We start from the raw sequence: 18,659 nt of genomic DNA, 5'->3' as shown, positions 1-18,659 counted from the left end.
CCTGTTGGTTCATAATTCACCAGCACATCATTGTTTATATTGTCCATATGGCTGACTAGTCCGACAAACAGCATGGATCCAAATCTGTCAGCACATCATTGTGTATATTGTCCATTTGATTAGTCCAACAAACAGTATAGATCCAAATCTGTCAGCACATTATTGTGTACATTATCCATTTGACTGACTAGTCCAACAAACAGTATAGATCCAAATCTGCCAGACCATCATTGTGCATATTGTCCATTTGACTGACTAGTCCAACAAACAGTATAGATCCAAATCTGCCAGCACACCATTGTGTATATTATCCATTTGACTGACTAGTCCAACAAACAGTATAGATCCAAATCTGCCAGCACATCATTGTGTATATTATCCATTTGACTGATTAGTCCAAGAAACAGTATAGATCCAAATCTGCCAGACCATCATTGTGCATATTGTCCATTTGACTGACTTGTCCAAGAAACAGTATAGATCCAAATCTGCCAGCACATCATTGTGTATATTATCCATTTGACTGACTTGTCTAACAAACATTATAAGGGTGTTATTTCACCCATGGCTCATAATCTTGTGAATGCATCCTGCCTTACTATGGAAAATTTGGTAGCAACTTCCTTACACAACAACAAACAGTTTAGATCCAAATCTGCCAGACCATCATTGTGCACATTGTCCATTTGACTGACTAGTCCAACAAACAGTATAGATCCAAATCTGCCAGCACATCATTGTGTATATTGTCCATTTGACTGACTAGTCCAACAAACAGTATAGATCCAAATCTGCCAGCACATCATTGTGTATATTGTCCATTTGACTGACTAGTCCAACAAACAGTATAGATCCAAATCTGCCAGCTCATCATTGTGTATATTGTCCATTTGACTGACTAGTCCAACAAACAGTATAGATCCAAATCTGTCAGCACATCATTGTGTATATTGTCCATTTGACTGACTAGTCCAACAAACAGTATAGATCCAAATCTGTCAGCACATCATTGTGCATATTGTCCATTTGACTGACTAGTCCAACAAACAGTATAGATCCAAAACTGTCAGCACATCATTGTGTATATTGTCCATTTGACTGACTAGTCCAACAAACAGTATAGATCCAAATCTGCCAGCACATCATTGTGTATATTATCCATTTGACTGACTAGTCCAACAAACAGTATAGATCCAAATCTGCCAGCACACCATTGTGTATATTATCCATTTGACTGACTAGACCAACAAACAGTATAGATCCAAATCTGCCAGCACATCATTGTGTTTATTGTCCATTTCATTGTCTAGTCCAACAAGCAGTATAGATCCAAATCTGCCAGCACATCATTGTTTATATTGTTCATTTGACTGACTAGTCCAAGAAACGGTATAGATCCAAATCTGCCCACACATCATTGTGTATATTGTCCATTTGACTGACTTGTCCATCAAACATTGTAAAAGTGTTCTCAATGGTATAGCAGTGTTAGGGACCAGCTTCGCACTGCTAAAGGAGACCGGCGTAAAGCTGAGAGGCTTTGGCTTTCCACCAGACTCACTATTCATAAGCAACTCTATGAAGCCGCTAAGAAGAATGTCACAAATATGGTCAATGCAGTGAAATCAGCCCACTATACTACTAAGATCATGGAAAGTTCCAGCTGCAAAGAGCTCTTCGTGATTACTAACAAGCTAATGTCAAGGAACAAATCTACACTACTTCCAACTACCTTCTCTCCAGTCGACCTTCTGGACATGTTTGCAAATTTCTTCTGTGACAAAGTACAAACCATTAGAGATAAGCTTGACACCACAATTTCAACTGACTCGTCGTCACCATACAGTTGGGATCAAGAATCTGAGCGGCAACCATTAGCAGCATTTGAACCTGTCTCTATGGATTTTGTACGTACAATCCCGATGAAGAGTGCACCAAAGTCATGTGAACTTGATCCAATTTCAACATCACTGCTGGTTGAGTGCTTAGATCCAGTATTGCCTTCACTAACTGATGTTATTAATACCTCTCTCTCATCCGGGGAATTCCCATCATTTTTCAAAACTGCCATTGTAAAGCCTCTGCTGAAGAAACCAACACTAGACCATAACAATTTAAAGAACTACCTCCCAATTTCTAATCTCCCATTCATATAAAAAATCTTAGAAAAGGTTGTTCTATCCCAGCTTGTATCTCATCTAAATTCAAACAGTCTTTTTAGCAATGTACAATCTGCATATTGCCCTTGCCACAGTACTGAAACTACTCTTCTAAAAGTAGTTAATGACATTCTCTCTGCGTTGAATTACAGTCCTCACCCTCCTTGATTTGTCTGCAGCATTTGACACAATAGACCATGATATATTACATGATATATTACTTCACCGTCAGGGGCCCCGAGTGGCCGAGTGGTCTAAAGCGCTCTCCGTTACGGATCACTACCATCTCACCTCTGTCTGCGGCGGTTCGAGTCTAGGATTCAGCCAATGTGGGTATGTGAGAAAGCTTGCCAGTAGCTTCTCGTGGGTCGGTGGTTCTTTCCGGGGTTTTCCCGGGTTCTTCCTCCACCATTAATACTGGCCGCCATGTATAGCCTATCGCGTGCTGAAAAATGGTGTGAAGCCCCAAAACAACAACAACAACTTCACCGTCTCCAGCATGTATTTGGCATTCATAATACAGCCTTACTGTGGTTCAAGTCCTACTTGGTCAACAGGACACAAATTTTGTCTGCAAATGGAATACACTCCAGCTCAGTTGATCTATGTTGTGGTGTTCCACAGGGGTCTGTTCTTGGACCTGTTCTCTTCACTCTGTACACTCAGTCGCTCTCAAGTGTCATAGATCATCATCCAGTGTCTCACCAATTGTACACTGATGACACCCAAATATACAAATCTAGCCACCCAACAGAAGTTGATGCTATCATCCAAGGTGTAGAGAGGTGCATTTTTGATGTGAAATCATGGATGACATGGAACAAGCTGCAGATGAATGATGATAAAACTGAGGCCATTCTGATCACAACCCAAAGACTTTCTCATTCACATCCTTTACCTCAAACAATAAATATCAGCAACACCAACATTAAATTCACACAGTCATTATGAAACCTAGGTGTTACTCTGGACAGTACTCTCACGTTACACCAGCATGTCATGAACATATGCAAGGCTGCATATCTTGAGCTGAGACGCATCAGCTCAATTTGCAAATATCTTTCAGTTGATGCCACTAAAACACTTGTGTGTTCATTAGTACTTTCAAGACTGGGCTATTGTAACTCAATTCTGTCTGGTTCATCTCAATATCTGCTCCAGAAACTTCAAAAAGTTCAAAACACAGCTGCTCAGATCATACTTAGAGTACCACGATCAGAGCACACCTCCCTGCTGCTCTGTATCCTACACTGGCTGTCCATTCGATCCAGAATCAAACACAAAATTTGTTCTCTGTGCTACATCTCACTGTCGGACTCTGGTCCAACATACCTATCCAACCTCACCCAGGTGTACACACCAGCAAGATATTTACGCTCCTCTTCTGACAATCGTATACTCATTATTCCCACTATGAAAACAAAGTCATATGGACAGCGTTCTTTTACATACCAGGGCCCAGCAACATGGACTGAATTGCCCACTGAACTTAGACACAAAGACACAGTGATCACATTCAAGAGGGCTCTCAAAACTCACTTATTTCGACTGCAAGAACAAACTTAAAGACCTAATAATGTTTCTTACCTTAAATATTCTCAGCATGTTTTTTAATGTTTTCTAATGTTTTTGTGTTTGTAATCATATCATTATATGTTTTTTATCTTATAGGTGTTGTCTAATGTTGTAAAGCGCTTAGAGCTTCTAAAGATTAGGAGCTATACAAAGTCCTCATTATTATTATTATTATTATTTCACCCATGGCTCATAATCTTGTGAATGCATCATGCCTTACTATGGAAACTTTGGCATCAACTTCTTTACAATGAATGCATCCTGCCTTGCTATGGAAAATTTGGTAGCAAGTACACATCCTGCCTTACTATGGAAAACTTGGTAGCAGGTACCTTGCATCCTGCCTTACTATGGAAAATTTGGTAGCAACTTCCGTACAAATCTTGACTGCATTTGAGTACTTTTATTGATACAGAATTATCTAGCTATGCTAAACAAGTTTCTCATTCACTGCATTTATAGTTACCAGCATTAATTAAAAATATTGGTTGGAATTCTGAAAGGAAACATTAATTATAAAATAGCCCTGATTGACCCAATACTAACTATATAATTGCCCTGATTGACCCAACACTAATTATAAAATAGCCCTGATTGACCCAACATTAATTATAAAGTAGCCCTAACTGACCCAACACTAATCATAAAATAGCCCTGACTGACCCAACACTAATTATAAAATAGCCCTGATTGACCCAACACTAATTATAAAATAGCCCTGACTGACCCAACACTAATCATAAAATAGCCCTGACTGACCCAACACTAATTATAAAATAGCCCTGATTGACCCAACACTAATTACAAAATAACCCTTGATCAACCCATCACTAATTGCAAGATAGCCCCTGATCTGTACAGCAGTAATCATATAATATCGCCTGATCTGCCCATCACTAATTAGAAAATAGCCCCTGATCTACCTAGCTCCAATATGGAACCTTGATGGTTAAAGTCAATATCAGCTTCTGGTAATGGAGAATCTTGGATAATATTGTCCATTCCAAGGTCAGTAGGATATTGATTTAGTAACAACATACTAATTCTCCATCCAATAAAGCAGTTTTTAGTAAAATATAATGTATATAGCCTATATTTAGAACTAAATAGAGTTTTTCATTCAGTTACACTGCAATTTATTCAAGCATTTTCATATATACATGTCACTGAATCCAAAACACTGGAAAAAATAACACTGAGCAAATTTCACAATATAAAATTTCCTTTCAACATTACATAAGGTTAAAGATAACAAATACAAAATATAAACAACATATAAAATATTTTTCATGTAGAGTAAGTGCCAAGAAATTTTTTTTGTGTGCAATAGATCAGAGGCATCTAATTATTATATGAGCTACAGAACCATTCAACATGAGATGATATATTACAAACTGTATTGAGCAAAATGAAGGTCACTCCAGGCTAAAATAATAACTGGAAATAATTAATGTAATTATTCAGAAGCAAACTGTACACATAAGTAGTCTTGAACCAAAAACCATTTTTATTTGAACACTGTTGCTGCAGAACCCTTATTAAGATGTAACCATTCCATCTTTAAAGGATTAATATCATGGGAACACATATTTTTCAAAAGGCCATATCTGTTGTTGAAACTGCACAATGGAATGACTATAATGCTATATGTGAGATAATCTCACCCTGCATACACTGCAATGAGTTCATCATGAGATAATCTCACCCTGCATACACTACAATGAATTCATCATGAGATAATCTCACCCTGCATACACTGCAATGAATTCATCATCATTATAGACTGTCACATATTCCTTAGCTAGTAGTTTCTGCTTTATGTTAATAGGTGGTATTGGGTCCATAGATCCATGCACAGACCAGTTTCAAAGACTATTTCCAACATTACCTCAATGAATATTTGTGTTATTTGATCCAAAGATCTGTGCAGTCATAGGGTATATAAGATTCAATATAATATTAGGTCTTAGTGAATATTGTGTGTTGGATCCATGTAATGACCAGAATCATAGGGTATATATGATTCAATATAATATCAGGTCTTAGTGAATACTTATGTTATTGGGCCCATGGATTGTAATACTGTCATCATATATAAATGCTAAAGTTTCCTTAAAATACCTTTACTGGTTAAAATTCAAAATTTATACCCATACATAGAAAAAGGTAACTGATTTATGTTTTCTCTTGCCATGGCCTTGACCTTCAGAATATTTTTGGTTATTGTATATGACACACTGTCAAATCATGATATGTATCACAAAGCTGTTTGGTTATTGTATGTGACACAATGTCTAATCATGATAAGTATCACAAAGCTGTTTGGTTATTGAATGTGACACACTGTCGAATCATGATAAGTATCACAAAGCTGTTTGGTTACTGAATGTGACACACTGTCAAAACATGATATGTATCACAAAGCTGTTTGGTTATTGAATGTGACACACTGTCGAATCATGATAAGTATCACAAAGCTGTTTGGTTACTGAATGTGACACACTGTTAAAACATGATATCTATCACAAAGCTGTTTGGCTATTGAATGTGACACACTGTCAAATCATGATAAGTATCACAAAGCTGTTTGGTTATTGTATGTGACACAGTCAAATCATGATAAATATCACAAAGCTGTTTGATTGTTGTATGTGACATATTGTCAAATCATTAAGCTGTTTGGTTAATGAATGTGACACTGTCAAATCATGATATGTATCACAAAGCTGTTTGGTTACTGTATGTGACACACTGTCAAATCATGATATGTATCACAAAGCTGTTTGGTTATTGTATGTGACACACTCTCAAGTCATATATAATTGAATAAAGATTCATGGTTATGATATGTGACACAGTCAAGTCATGTAACTGTATAAGTTTCATGGTTATGGTATGTGACACACTGTCAAGTCACAATATGTAACTGAATAAAGTTTCATAGTTATGATATGTGGCATATTCTCAAGTCATGATATGTAACAAAGTTTTAATGGTTATGGTATATGATACATTATCAAGTCATGATATGTAACAAAGTTTTAATGGTTATGGTATACGATACATTATCAAGTCATGATATGTAACAAAGTTTTAATGGTTATGGTATACGATACATTATCAAGTCATGATATGTAACGGAATAAAGTTTAAAGGTTCAAAAGCTATACTCCAGACAAGGATGCACAGGCTGTAACCTTGACTTTGAGGTTGTGGCTATGGTATGTGACACCTGTCTAAACATGATACATAATTGGTTAAAGTGTCAGTAAAATGTCTTCAGTGGCTCACTTTTTTTTTTTTTGTATAACCTTACACTGTATCTTTAACCTTACCTCACCATAAAATCCCTTTGGCTAAAGAAGCAAGACAGAAAAGAGAAAGTAGGATGAAGAGCATGTCCTCTCTTTATTTTTTCTTTCCAAGAAATCAAATAATCACAAATTACTATGACTGCCAATGTTTAATAGTCCTCTGAGTAGACACACGCAGGTATGCTTGATTCTGGCAAATTTTGACCAACAGGTCTCAATCACCTGGACCTTTGGTCAAGGTATTTGGTCATCTGAATTAAACTTACTATGCAGAAACTACTACTTTCTTATTAAATCTAATATGGCCTTTAGATCCCAGACTCCATAGGTTATTATATTACCCTAACCTTAACCATAGGTCCCTGATTCCATAGGTTATTTTATTACCCTAACCTTAACCCTAGATCCCAGACTCCATAGGTTATTTTATTACCCTAACCTTAACCCTAGATCCCTGACTCCATAGGTTATTTTATTACCCTAACCTTAACCCTAGATCCCAGACTCCATAGGTTATTTTATTACCCTAACCTTAACCCTACATTCCTGACTCCATAGGTTATTTTATTACCCTAACCTTAACCCTAGATCCCAGACTCAATAGGTTATTTTATTACCCTAACCTTAACCCTAGATCCCTGACTCCATAGGTTATTTTATTACCCTAACCTTAACCACAGACCCAAGACTCCATAGGTTATTTTATTACCCTAACCTTAAACCTAGACCCCAGACTCCATAGGTTATTTTATTACCCTAATCTTAACCCTAGATCCCAGACTCCATAGGTTATTTTATTACCCTAACCCTAACCCTAGATCCCAGACTCCATAGGTTATTTTATTACCCTAACCCTAACCCTAGATCCCAGACTCAATAGGTTATTATATTACCCTAACCTTAACCACAGGTCCCTGACTCCATAGGTTATTTTATTACCCTAATCTTAACCCTAGATCCCAGACTCCATAGGTTATTATATTACCCTAACCTTAACCCTAGATCCCAGACTCAATAGGTTATTATATTACCCTAACCTTAACCACAGGTCCCTGACTCCATAGGTTATTTTATTACCCTAACCTTAACCCTAGATCCCAGACTCCATAGGTTATTTTATTACCCTAACCCTAACCCTAGATCCCAGACTCAATAGGTTATTATATTACCCTAACCTTAACCACAGGTCCCTGACTCCATAGGTTATTTTATTACCCTAACCCTAACCCTAGACCCCAGACTCCATAGGTTATTTTATTACCCTAACCTTAACCCTAGACCCCAGACTCCATAGGTTATTTTATTACCCTAATCTCAACCCTAGATCCCTTACTCCATAGGTTATTTTATTACCCTAACCTTAACCCTAGATCCCAGACTCCATAGGTTATTTTATTACCCTAACCTTAACCATAGACCCAAGACTCCATAGGTTATTTTATTACCCTAATCTTAACCCTAGACCCCAGATGCCATAGGTAGTTTTTATTACCCTAACCCCTGACCCTACACTCCATAGGTTTTTTAATTACCCTAACCTTAACTACAAGTTGTCCTCAAAGTCTGCATAGGAACTTAATCTAGAACAAAACTTGCCCTGCAAAACCATACTTTTGCACAATGATGGCCTTGACATTTGACCCAAAAATTATTACGCCTTCTCCATATTTAAGAGTGAGACCTTTGTACAATTTGCACGTAGTTTAGAATATGTTATTATACAAATAAAAATATTTAAATGCTTTTTCCTCTTGCAATAACAGTGACCAAGACCCTCAATCTTTTGAACCTAAAGTCAAAATGCAGCTTTCATAACCAAACTGCAATTGATCCATGAAGTTTAGTATATGTCTGTAATGTACAGTTAACATCATTGCAGTGGAAGTTTGGTCTATGTCTGTAATGTAGAGTTAATATCGTTGCAGTGGAAGTTAGGTCTATGTCTGTAATGTAGAGTTGATACTGCAGTGGAAGTTAGGTCTATGTCTGTAATGTAGAGTTAATATTATTGCAGTGGAAATTTGGTCGATGTCAGCAATGTAGAATTAACATCATTCGATGGAAGTATGGCCTATCTCTGTAATGTAGAGTTGATATTGCAGTGGAAGTTTGGTACATGTCTGCAATGTAGAGTTCATATCATTGGAGTGGAAGTTTGGTCAATCTCTGAAATGTAGAGTTAATATCACTGCAGTGGAAGTTAGGTCTATGTCTGTAATGTAGAGTTGATATTGCAGTGGAAGTTTGGTCTATGTCTGTAAATGTAGAGTTGATATTGCAGTGTAAGTTTGGTCCATGTCTGTAAAGGTAGAGTTAATATCATTGCAGTGGAAGTTTGGTCGATGTCTGCACTGTAGAGTTAATATCATTGCAATGGAAGTTTGGTCGATGTCTGTAATGTAGAGTTAATATCATTGCAATGGAAGTTTGGTTGATGTCTGTAATGTAGAGTTAATACATTGCAGTGGAAGTTTGGTCAATCTCTGAAATGTAGAGTTTAAACATTGCAGTGGAACTTAGGTCTATGTCTGTACAGTTAATATCATTGCAGTGGAAGTTTGGTCTATGTCTGTAACGTAGAGTTGATACTGCAGTGGAAGATTGGTCTATGTCTGTAATGTAGAGTTAATATCGTTCCAGTGGAAGTTTGGTGGATGTCTGTAATGTAGAGTTAAAATGATTACAGTGGAAGTTAGGTCTATGTCTGTAATGTACAGTTAATATCATTGCAATGGAAGTCTGGTCTATGTCTGTAATGTAGAGTTGATATTGCAGTGGAAGTTTGGTCTATGTCTGTAATGTAGAGTTGATATTGCAGTGGAAGTTTGGTCTATGTCTGTAAATGTAGAGATGATATTGCAGTGTAAGTTTGGTCCATGTCTGTAAAGGTAGAGTTAATATCATTGCAGTGGAAGTTTGGTCGATGTCTGCACTGTAGAGTTAATATCATTGCAATGGAAGTTTGGTCGATGTCTGTAATGTAGAGTTAATATCATTGCAATGGAAGTTTGGTTGATGTCTGTAATGTAGAGTTAATACATTGCAGTGGAAGTTTGGTCAATCTCTGAAATGTAGAGTTTAAACATTGCAGTGGAACTTAGGTCTATGTCTGTACAGTTAATATCATTGCAGTGGAAGTTAGGTCTATGTCTGTAATGTAGAGTTGATACTGCAGTGGAAGATTGGTCTATGTCTGTAATGTACAGTTAATATCATTGCAGTGGAAGTTTGGTCTATGTCTGTAACGTAGAGTTGATACTGCAGTGGAAGATTGGTCTATGTCTGCAATGTAGAGTTAATATCGTTGCAGTGGAAGTTTGGTCGATGTCTGTAATGTAGAGTTGATACTGCAGTGGAAGTTTGGTCTATGTCTGTAATGTAGAGTTAATATCATTGCAGTGGAAGTTTGGTCGATGTCTGTAATGTAGAGTTAATATCATTGCAATGGAAGTTTGGTTGATGTCTGTAATGTAGAGTTAATACATTGCAGTGGAAGTTTGGTCAATCTCTGAAATGTAGAGTTTAAACATTGCAGTGGAACTTAGGCCTATGTCTGTACAGTTAATATCATTGCAGTGGAAGTTAGGTCTATGTCTGTAATGTAGAGTTGATACTGCAGTGGAAGATTGGTCTATGTCTGTAATGTACAGTTAATATCATTGCAGTGGAAGTTTGGTCTATGTCTGTAATGTAGAGTTGATACTGCAGTGGAAGTTTGGTCTATGTCTGTAATGTACAGTTAATATCATTGCAGTGGAAGTTTGGTCTATGTCTGTAATGTAGAGTTAATATCGTTGCAGTGGAAGTTTGGTCTATGTAATGTAGAGTTGATACTGCAATGGAAGTTTGGTCTATGTCTGTAATGTAGAGTTAATATCGTTGCAGTGGAAGTTTGGTCTATGTCTGTAATGTAGAGTTGATACTGCAGTGGAAGCTTGGTCTATGTCTGTAATGTAGAGTTAATATCGTTGCAGTGGAAGTTAGGTCTATGTCTGTAATGTAGAGTTGATACTGCAGTGGAAGCTTGGTCTATGTCTGTAATGTAGAGTTAATATCGTTGCAGTGGAAGCTTGGTCTATGTCTGTAATGTAGAGTTAATATCGTTGCAGTGGAAGTTTGGTCTATGTCTGTAATGTAGAGTTAATATCGTTGCAGTGGAAGTTAGGTCTATGTCTGTAATGTAGAGTTGATACTGCAGTGGAAGATTGGTCTATGTCTGTAATGTACAGTTAATATCATTGCAGTGGAAGTTTGGTCTATGTCTGTAATGTAGAGTTAATATCGTTGCAGTGGAAGTTTGGTCTATGTCTGTAATGTAGAGTTAATATCGTTGCAGTGGAAGTTTGGTCTATGTCTGTAATGTAGAGTTGATACTGCAGTGGAAGTTTGGTCTATGTCTGTAATGTAGAGTTAATATTGTTGCAGTGGAAGTTAGGTCTATGTCTGTAATGTAGAGTTGATACTGCAGTGGAAGCTTGGTCTATGTCTGTAATGTAGAGTTAATATCATTGCAGTGGAAGCTTGGTCTATGTCTGTAATGTAGAGTTAATATCGTTGCAGTGGAAGTTTGGTCTATGTCTGTAATGTAGAGTTAATATCGTTGCAGTGGAAGTTTGGTCTATGTCTGTAATGTAGAGTTGATACTGCAGTGGAAGATTGGTCTATGTCTGTAATGTACAGTTAATATCATTGCAGTGGAAGTTTGGTCTATGACTGTAATGTAGAGTTGATACTGCAGTGGAAGCTTGGTCTATGTCTGTAATGTAGAGTTAATATCATTACAATGGAAGTTTGGTCTATGTCTGTAATGTAGAGTTGATACTGCAGTGGAAGATTGGTCTATGTCTGTAATGTACAGTTAATATCATTGCAGTGGAAGTTTGGTCTATGACTGTAATGTAGAGTTGATACTGCAGTGGAAGATTGGTCTATGTCTGTAATGTACAGTTAATATCATTACAATGGAAGTTTGGTCTATGTCTGTAATGTAGAGTTGATACTGCAGTGGAAGATTGGTCTATGTCTGTAATGTACAGTTAATATCATTGCAGTGGAAGTTTGGTCTATGACTGTAATGTAGAGTTGATACTGCAGTGGAAGCTTGGTCTATGTCTGTAATGTAGAGTTAATATCATTACAATGGAAGTTTGGTCTATGTCTGTAATGTAGAGTTGATACTGCAGTGGAAGATTGGTCTATGTCTGTAATGTAGAGTTAATATCGTTGCAGTGGATGTTTGGTGGATGTCTGTAATGAAGAGTTAACATCATTGCAATGGAAGTTTGGTCTATGTCTGTAATGTAGAGTTGATATTGCAGTGGAAGTTTGGTCTATGTCTGTAATGTAGAGTTGATATTGCAGTGGAAGTTTGGTCTATGTCTGTAATGTAGAATTAATGTCATTGCAGTGGAAGTTTGGTCGATGTCTGTAATGTAGAGTTAATATCATTGCAGTGGATGTTTGGTGGATGTCTGTAATGAAGAGTTAACATCATTGCAATGGAAGTTTGGTCTATGTCTGTAATGTAGAGTTGATATTGCAGTGGAAGTTTGGTCTATGTCTGTAATGTAGAGTTGATATTGCAGTGGAAGCTTGGTCTATGTCTGTAATGTAGAGTTAATATCGTTGCAGTGGATGTTTGGTGGATGTCTGTAATGAAGAGTTAACATCATTGCAATGGAAGTTTGGTCTATGTCTGTAATGTAGAATTAATGTCATTGCAGTGGAAGTTTGGTTGATGTCTGTAATGTAGAGTTAATATCATTGCAGTGGAAGTTTGGTCTATGTCTCTAGAGTTAATATCATTGCAGTGGAAGTTTGGTTGATGTGGGTAATGTAGAGTCAATATCACTGCAATGGAATTTTGGTCTATGTCTGTAATGTAGAGTTGATATTGCAGTGGAAGTTTGGTCTATGTCTGTAATGTAGAGTTGATATTGCAGTGGAAGTTTGGTCTATGTCTGTAATGTAGAGTTAATTTCATTGAAGTGGGTGTTTGGTCTATGTCTGTAATGTAGAGGTGATATCATTGCAGTTGAAGTTTGGTCGATGTCTGTAATGTAGAGCTAATATCCATGCATTCGAAGTTTGGTCGATGTCTGTAATGTAGAGTTAATATCATTGCACTGGATCTTTGGTCAATCTCTGAAATGCAGAGTTAATATCATTGCAGTGTAAGTTTGGTCTATGTCTGTAATGTAGAGTCAATATCACTGCAATGGAAGTTTGGTCTATGTCTGTAGAGTTGATATTGCAGTGGAAGTTTGGTCTATGTCTGTAATGTAGAGTTAATATCATTGCAGTGGAAGTTTGGTCTATGTCTGTAATGTAGAGCTAATGTCATTGCAGTCGAAATTTGGTCTATGTCTGTAACGTAGAGTTAATACCACTGCAGTTGAAGTTTGGTCTATGTCTGTAATGTAGAGTAAATTTAATTGCAGTGGAAGTTTGGTCGATGTCTGTAATGTAGAGTTAATATCACTGCAATGGAAGTTTGGTCACTCTCTGAATTGTAGAGTAAAAACATTGCAGTGGAAGTTAGGTCTATGTCTGTAATGTAGAGTTAATATCATTGCAGTGGATGTTTGGTGAATGTCTGTAATGTAGAGTTAATATCATTGCAGTCGAAATTTGGTCTATGTCTGTAATGTAGAGTTAATACCACTGCAGTGGAAGTTTGGTCTATGTCCGTAGAGTTGATATCATTGCAGTTGAAGTTTGGGTGATGTCTGTAATGTTGAGTTAATATCATTGCAGTGGAAGTTTGGGTGATGTCTGTAATGTAGAGTTAATATCATTACAGCAGACGTTTGGTCTATGTCTGTAATGTAGAGTTAATATCATTGCAGTGAAGTTTGGTCCATGTCTGTAATGTAGAGTTAATATCATTGCAGTGGAAGTTTGGTCTATGTCTGTAATGTAGAGTCAATATCATTGCAGTGGCTGTTTGGTCTATGTCTGGAATGTAGAGTTGATATCATTGCAGTTGAAGTTTGGGTGATGTCTGTAATGTAGAGTTAATATCATTGCAGTGGAAGTTTTGTCTATCTAATGTAGAGTTGATATCATTGCAGTTGAAGTTTGGGTGATGTCTGTAATGTTGAGTTAATATCATTGCAGTAGACATTTGGTCCATGTCTGTAATGTAGAGTTAATATCATTGCAGTAGAAGTTTGGTCTATGTCTGTAATGTAGAGTTAATGTCATTGGAGTGAAGTTTGGTCCATGTCTGTAATGTAGAGTTAATATCATTGCAGTGGAAGTTTGGTCTATGTCTGTAATGTAGAGTCAATATCATTGCAGTGGCTGTTTGGTCTATGTCTGGAATGTAGAGTTGATATCATTGTAGTTGAAGTTAAGGTGATGTCTGTAATGTACAGTTAATATCATTGCAATGGAAGTTTTGTATATCTAATGTAGAGTTGATATCATTGCAGTGGACGTTTGGTCTATGTCTGTAATGTAGAATTAATATCGATGCAGTGGAAGTTTGGTCTGTGTCTGTAATGTAGAGTTATTATCATTGCAGTGGAAGTTTGGTCTATGTCTGTAATGTAGAGTTAATGTCATTGCAGTGGGTGTTTGGCCTATGTCTGTAATGTAGAATTGATATCATTGCAGTTGAAGTTTGGGTGATGTCTGTAATGTTGAGTTAATGTCACTGCAGTGGAAGTTCAGGTGATGTCTGTAATGTAGAGTTAATATCATTGCAATGGAAGTTTTGTCTATCTAATGTAGATTTGATATCATTGCAGTGGACGTTTGGTCTATGTCTTTAATGTAGAGTTGATATCATTGCAATGCAAACAATTACTCTTTTTCAGTGAAAATGACCATGACCTTTCCATGGTTTGACCCCTAAGTTGATGTGATCTTTATTCTATGTACAAATCAAACAAAATTTGTAATAGATCAATGGGCATTCAACATCATACCCTAATACACTCCATCTTATGGCTGGCAATAATGATATACCTATTTTGGGGGCAATCAACATGGGAAAAAGACAAACTGTTCATGAGAGAGAAATGAGGAATAAAGAGAAGAATGTGGAAAAGTAATAGAAATTTTCAACTGCAAACACATACCTTAGTCAATGTTTGCATTCTACACTTATGATGGCAAAATTATAGTTACCTGTCAAAATATTATTCTAGGAATTTACATTGAAAGAGGTTCTTTATCTTCAATTCAAAAGCAGTGCGGTTTTTCATAAGAGAGTTGTTGTTGCTAATTTTGACAATAAACTGGGATCTAATGGTACTTATTTTCTCAATGTGGCTTATTTATATATATATTTATTTATATATCCAATTAGAAAATATATCAAGACTGTACCTCTGTATTTGTATGCATAAAAGTTTTGTCACTTTTTCCAATAACTATCATAATTTTTGTTCTTTTTTTCCTCTTGATCTGTCTGTGACCATACTGACTGTAGGTGTAGCATTATTCATGACCATACTGACTAGGTGTAGCATTATTCATGACTGTACTGACTGTGTAACATTGGTCATGACCATACTGACTAGGTGTAGCATTGGTCATGACCATACTGACTAGGTGTAGCATTATTCATGACCATACTGACTAGGTGTAGCATTGGTCATGACCATACTGACTAGGTGTAGCATTATTCATGAACATACTGACTAGGTGTAGCATTGGTCATGACCATACTGACTAGCTGTAGCATTATTCATGAACATACTGACTAGGTGTAGCATTATTCATGAACATACTGACTAGGTGTAGCATTGGTCATGACCATACTGACTAGGTGTAGCATTATTCATGAACATACTGACTAGGTGTAGCATTGGTCATGACCATACTGACTAGGTGTAGCATTATTCATGAACATACTGACCAGGTGTAGCATTATTCATGAACATACTGACTAGGTGTAGCATTGGTCATGACCATACTGACTAGGTGTAGCATTATTCATGACCATACTGACTAGGTGTAGCATTATTCATGACCATACTGACTAGGTGTAGCATTGGTCATGACCATACTGACTAGGTGTAGCATTGGTCATGACCATACTGACTAGGTGTAGCATTGGTCATGACCATACTGACAAGGTGTAACATTGGTCATGACCATACTGACTAGGTGTAGCATTATTCATGAACATACTGACTAGGTGTAGCATTGGTCATGACCATACTGACTAGGTGTAGCATTATTCATGAACATACTGACTAGGTGTAGCATTATTCATGACCATACTGACTAGGTGTAGCATTGGTCATGACCATACTGACTAGGTGTAGCATTATTCATGAACATACTGACTAGGTGTAGCATTGGTCATGACCATACTGACTAGGTGTAGCATTATTCATGACCATACTGACTAGGTGTAGCATTGGTCGTGACCATACTGACTAGGTGTAGCATTATTCATGACCATACTGACTAGGTGTAGCATTGGTCGTGACCATACTGACTAGGTGTAGCATTATTCATGAACATACTGACTAGGTGTAGCATTGGTCATGACCATACTCACTAGGTGTAGCATTATTCATGACCATACTGACTAGGTGTAACATTATTCATGACCATACTGACTAGGTGTAGCATCGGTCATGACCATACTGACTAGGTGTAGCACTGGTCATGACCATACTGACTAGGTGTAGCATTGGTCGTGACCATACTGACTAGGTGTAGCATTATTCATGAACATACTGACTAGGTGTAACATTATTCATGACCATACTGACTAGGTGTAGCATTGGTCATGACCATACTGACTAGGTGTAGCATTATTCATGATCATACTGACTAGGTGTAACATTATTCATGACCATACTGACTAGGTGTAGCATTGGTCATGACCATACTGACTAGGTGTAGCACTGGTCATGACCATACTGACTAGGTATAGCACTGGTCATGACCATACTGACTAGGTGTAGCACTGGTCGTGACCATACTGACTAGGTGTAGCATTATTCATGAACATACTGACTAGGTGTAGCATTATTCATGACCATACTGACTAGGTGTAGCATTGGTCATGACCATACTGACTAGGTGAAGCACTGGTCATGACCATACTGACTAGGTGTAGCACAGGTCATGACCATACTGACTAGGTGTAGCATTGGTCATGACCATACTGATGGTAGGTGTAGCATTGGTCATGACCATACTGACTAGGTGTAGCATTGGTCATGACCATACTGACTAGGTGTAACATTATTCATGACCATACTGACTAGGTGTAGCATTGGTCATGACCATACTGACTAGGTGTAACATTGGTCATGACCATACTGACTAGGTGTAGCATTGGTCACAACCATACTGACCATAGGTGTAACCACACATGATGCTGAATAACTTGTCATAAGTCAGTAGCCTTCCACATGATGCTGAATAACCTGTCATAAGTCAGTAGTCTTACACATGATGCTGAATAACTGGTCACAAGTCAGTAGTCTCACACATGATGCTGAATAACTTGTCATAAGTTAGTAGTCTTACACATGATGCTGAATAACCTGTCACAAGTCAGTAGTCTCACACATGATGCTGAATAACTTGTCATAAGTCAGTAGTCTTACACATGATGCTGAATAACCTGTCATAAGTTAGTAGTCTCACACATGATGCTGAATAAACTGTCATAAGTCAGTAGTCTTACACATGATGCTGAATAACCTGTCAGAAGTCAATAATCATCACATATTGTCTCATCTCTTCTTCCTACTATTTTAAATTTCTTCCGACAAAACTTTTTCATGGGCTTTACTCTATCAAAACCATTGCATGTTGTTATTGATTTTCCTCTTTAACAAGGTACATGTCTATTCAACTAAACTTGCTGTGTACTTGTTTGACCATTGAATTGATTCTAACATTGGTCAAATCATTTAATATGATACATTCAATTAAATTTACTGTGTACTTTGATTGACCATTGACAGTGATTCTAACATTGGTCAAATCATTTAATATATACATTCAATTCAATTTATAGTGTACTTTGACAAGTGAAAGTAATAATTACATTGGTCAACTATCTTTTGAAGTAAAGAATATTAATTTATTGGATTCTCAGATGGAGAGAATACAAACAAACCTGTCTGACTAGACACATCTAGGAAGTAAGAAAAGTGTCCTCTTTACACAAGTGGCTGCTTACTGGACATTGAAAAGGTTGTTGTTAAAGCAGGTACTTGCTTAATACAGGTGGTCTTTCTGTCATGTTTAACTTCACTTGTACTGCATTCTCAAGGTAATATCAAAGATTTATTGCATGCAATGGAGATGAATTTTGGCAGAGTATTAATTATCTTTAATTTCCGATTCCTATTTTGTTTAACATCATCAATCAAAAATCAGACAGCCCACTGGCATATTTCAGCCATGACTTGTTAATTCACTAATTGATGACTTATCAATGATAATTTGGATGCAATATAAAATTTATTTCCTGTAATTAGACTGACCTTGGACGTGTTGTCCACAAGCAGGACCTGACAACGTTCACACTGCAGGAGGCACTGATGTGATATAAAATTTATTTCCTGTAATTAGACTGACCTTGGATGAGTTGTCCACAAGCAGGACCTGAAAACGCTCACAGTGC

At 37.1% G+C, this 18,659-nt stretch overlaps 1 protein-coding gene across 1 annotated transcript in view; it reads right to left on the bottom strand.

The window, feature by feature from the left end:
• Positions 1–18,659, bottom strand: part of LOC149806247 (dual 3',5'-cyclic-AMP and -GMP phosphodiesterase 11-like) — a 365,100-nt gene that overhangs the window by 174,967 nt on the left and 171,474 nt on the right. The window contains exon 6 of the mRNA XM_089935456.1: positions 18,520–18,573. Coding sequence (XP_089791582.1) covers positions 18,520–18,573 — 54 coding nt within the window. The remainder of the gene's footprint in view (positions 1–18,519; positions 18,574–18,659) is intronic.

Source organism: Sinohyriopsis cumingii, chromosome 2 (assembly GCF_028554795.1).
Source record: "Sinohyriopsis cumingii isolate HCF-2022 chromosome 2, ASM2855479v2, whole genome shotgun sequence".
Taxonomy (NCBI): domain Eukaryota; kingdom Metazoa; phylum Mollusca; class Bivalvia; order Unionida; family Unionidae; genus Sinohyriopsis; species Sinohyriopsis cumingii.
Note: the sequence above shows the minus strand (reverse complement) of the source record. Positions and strands in the feature narration are given on the sequence as shown.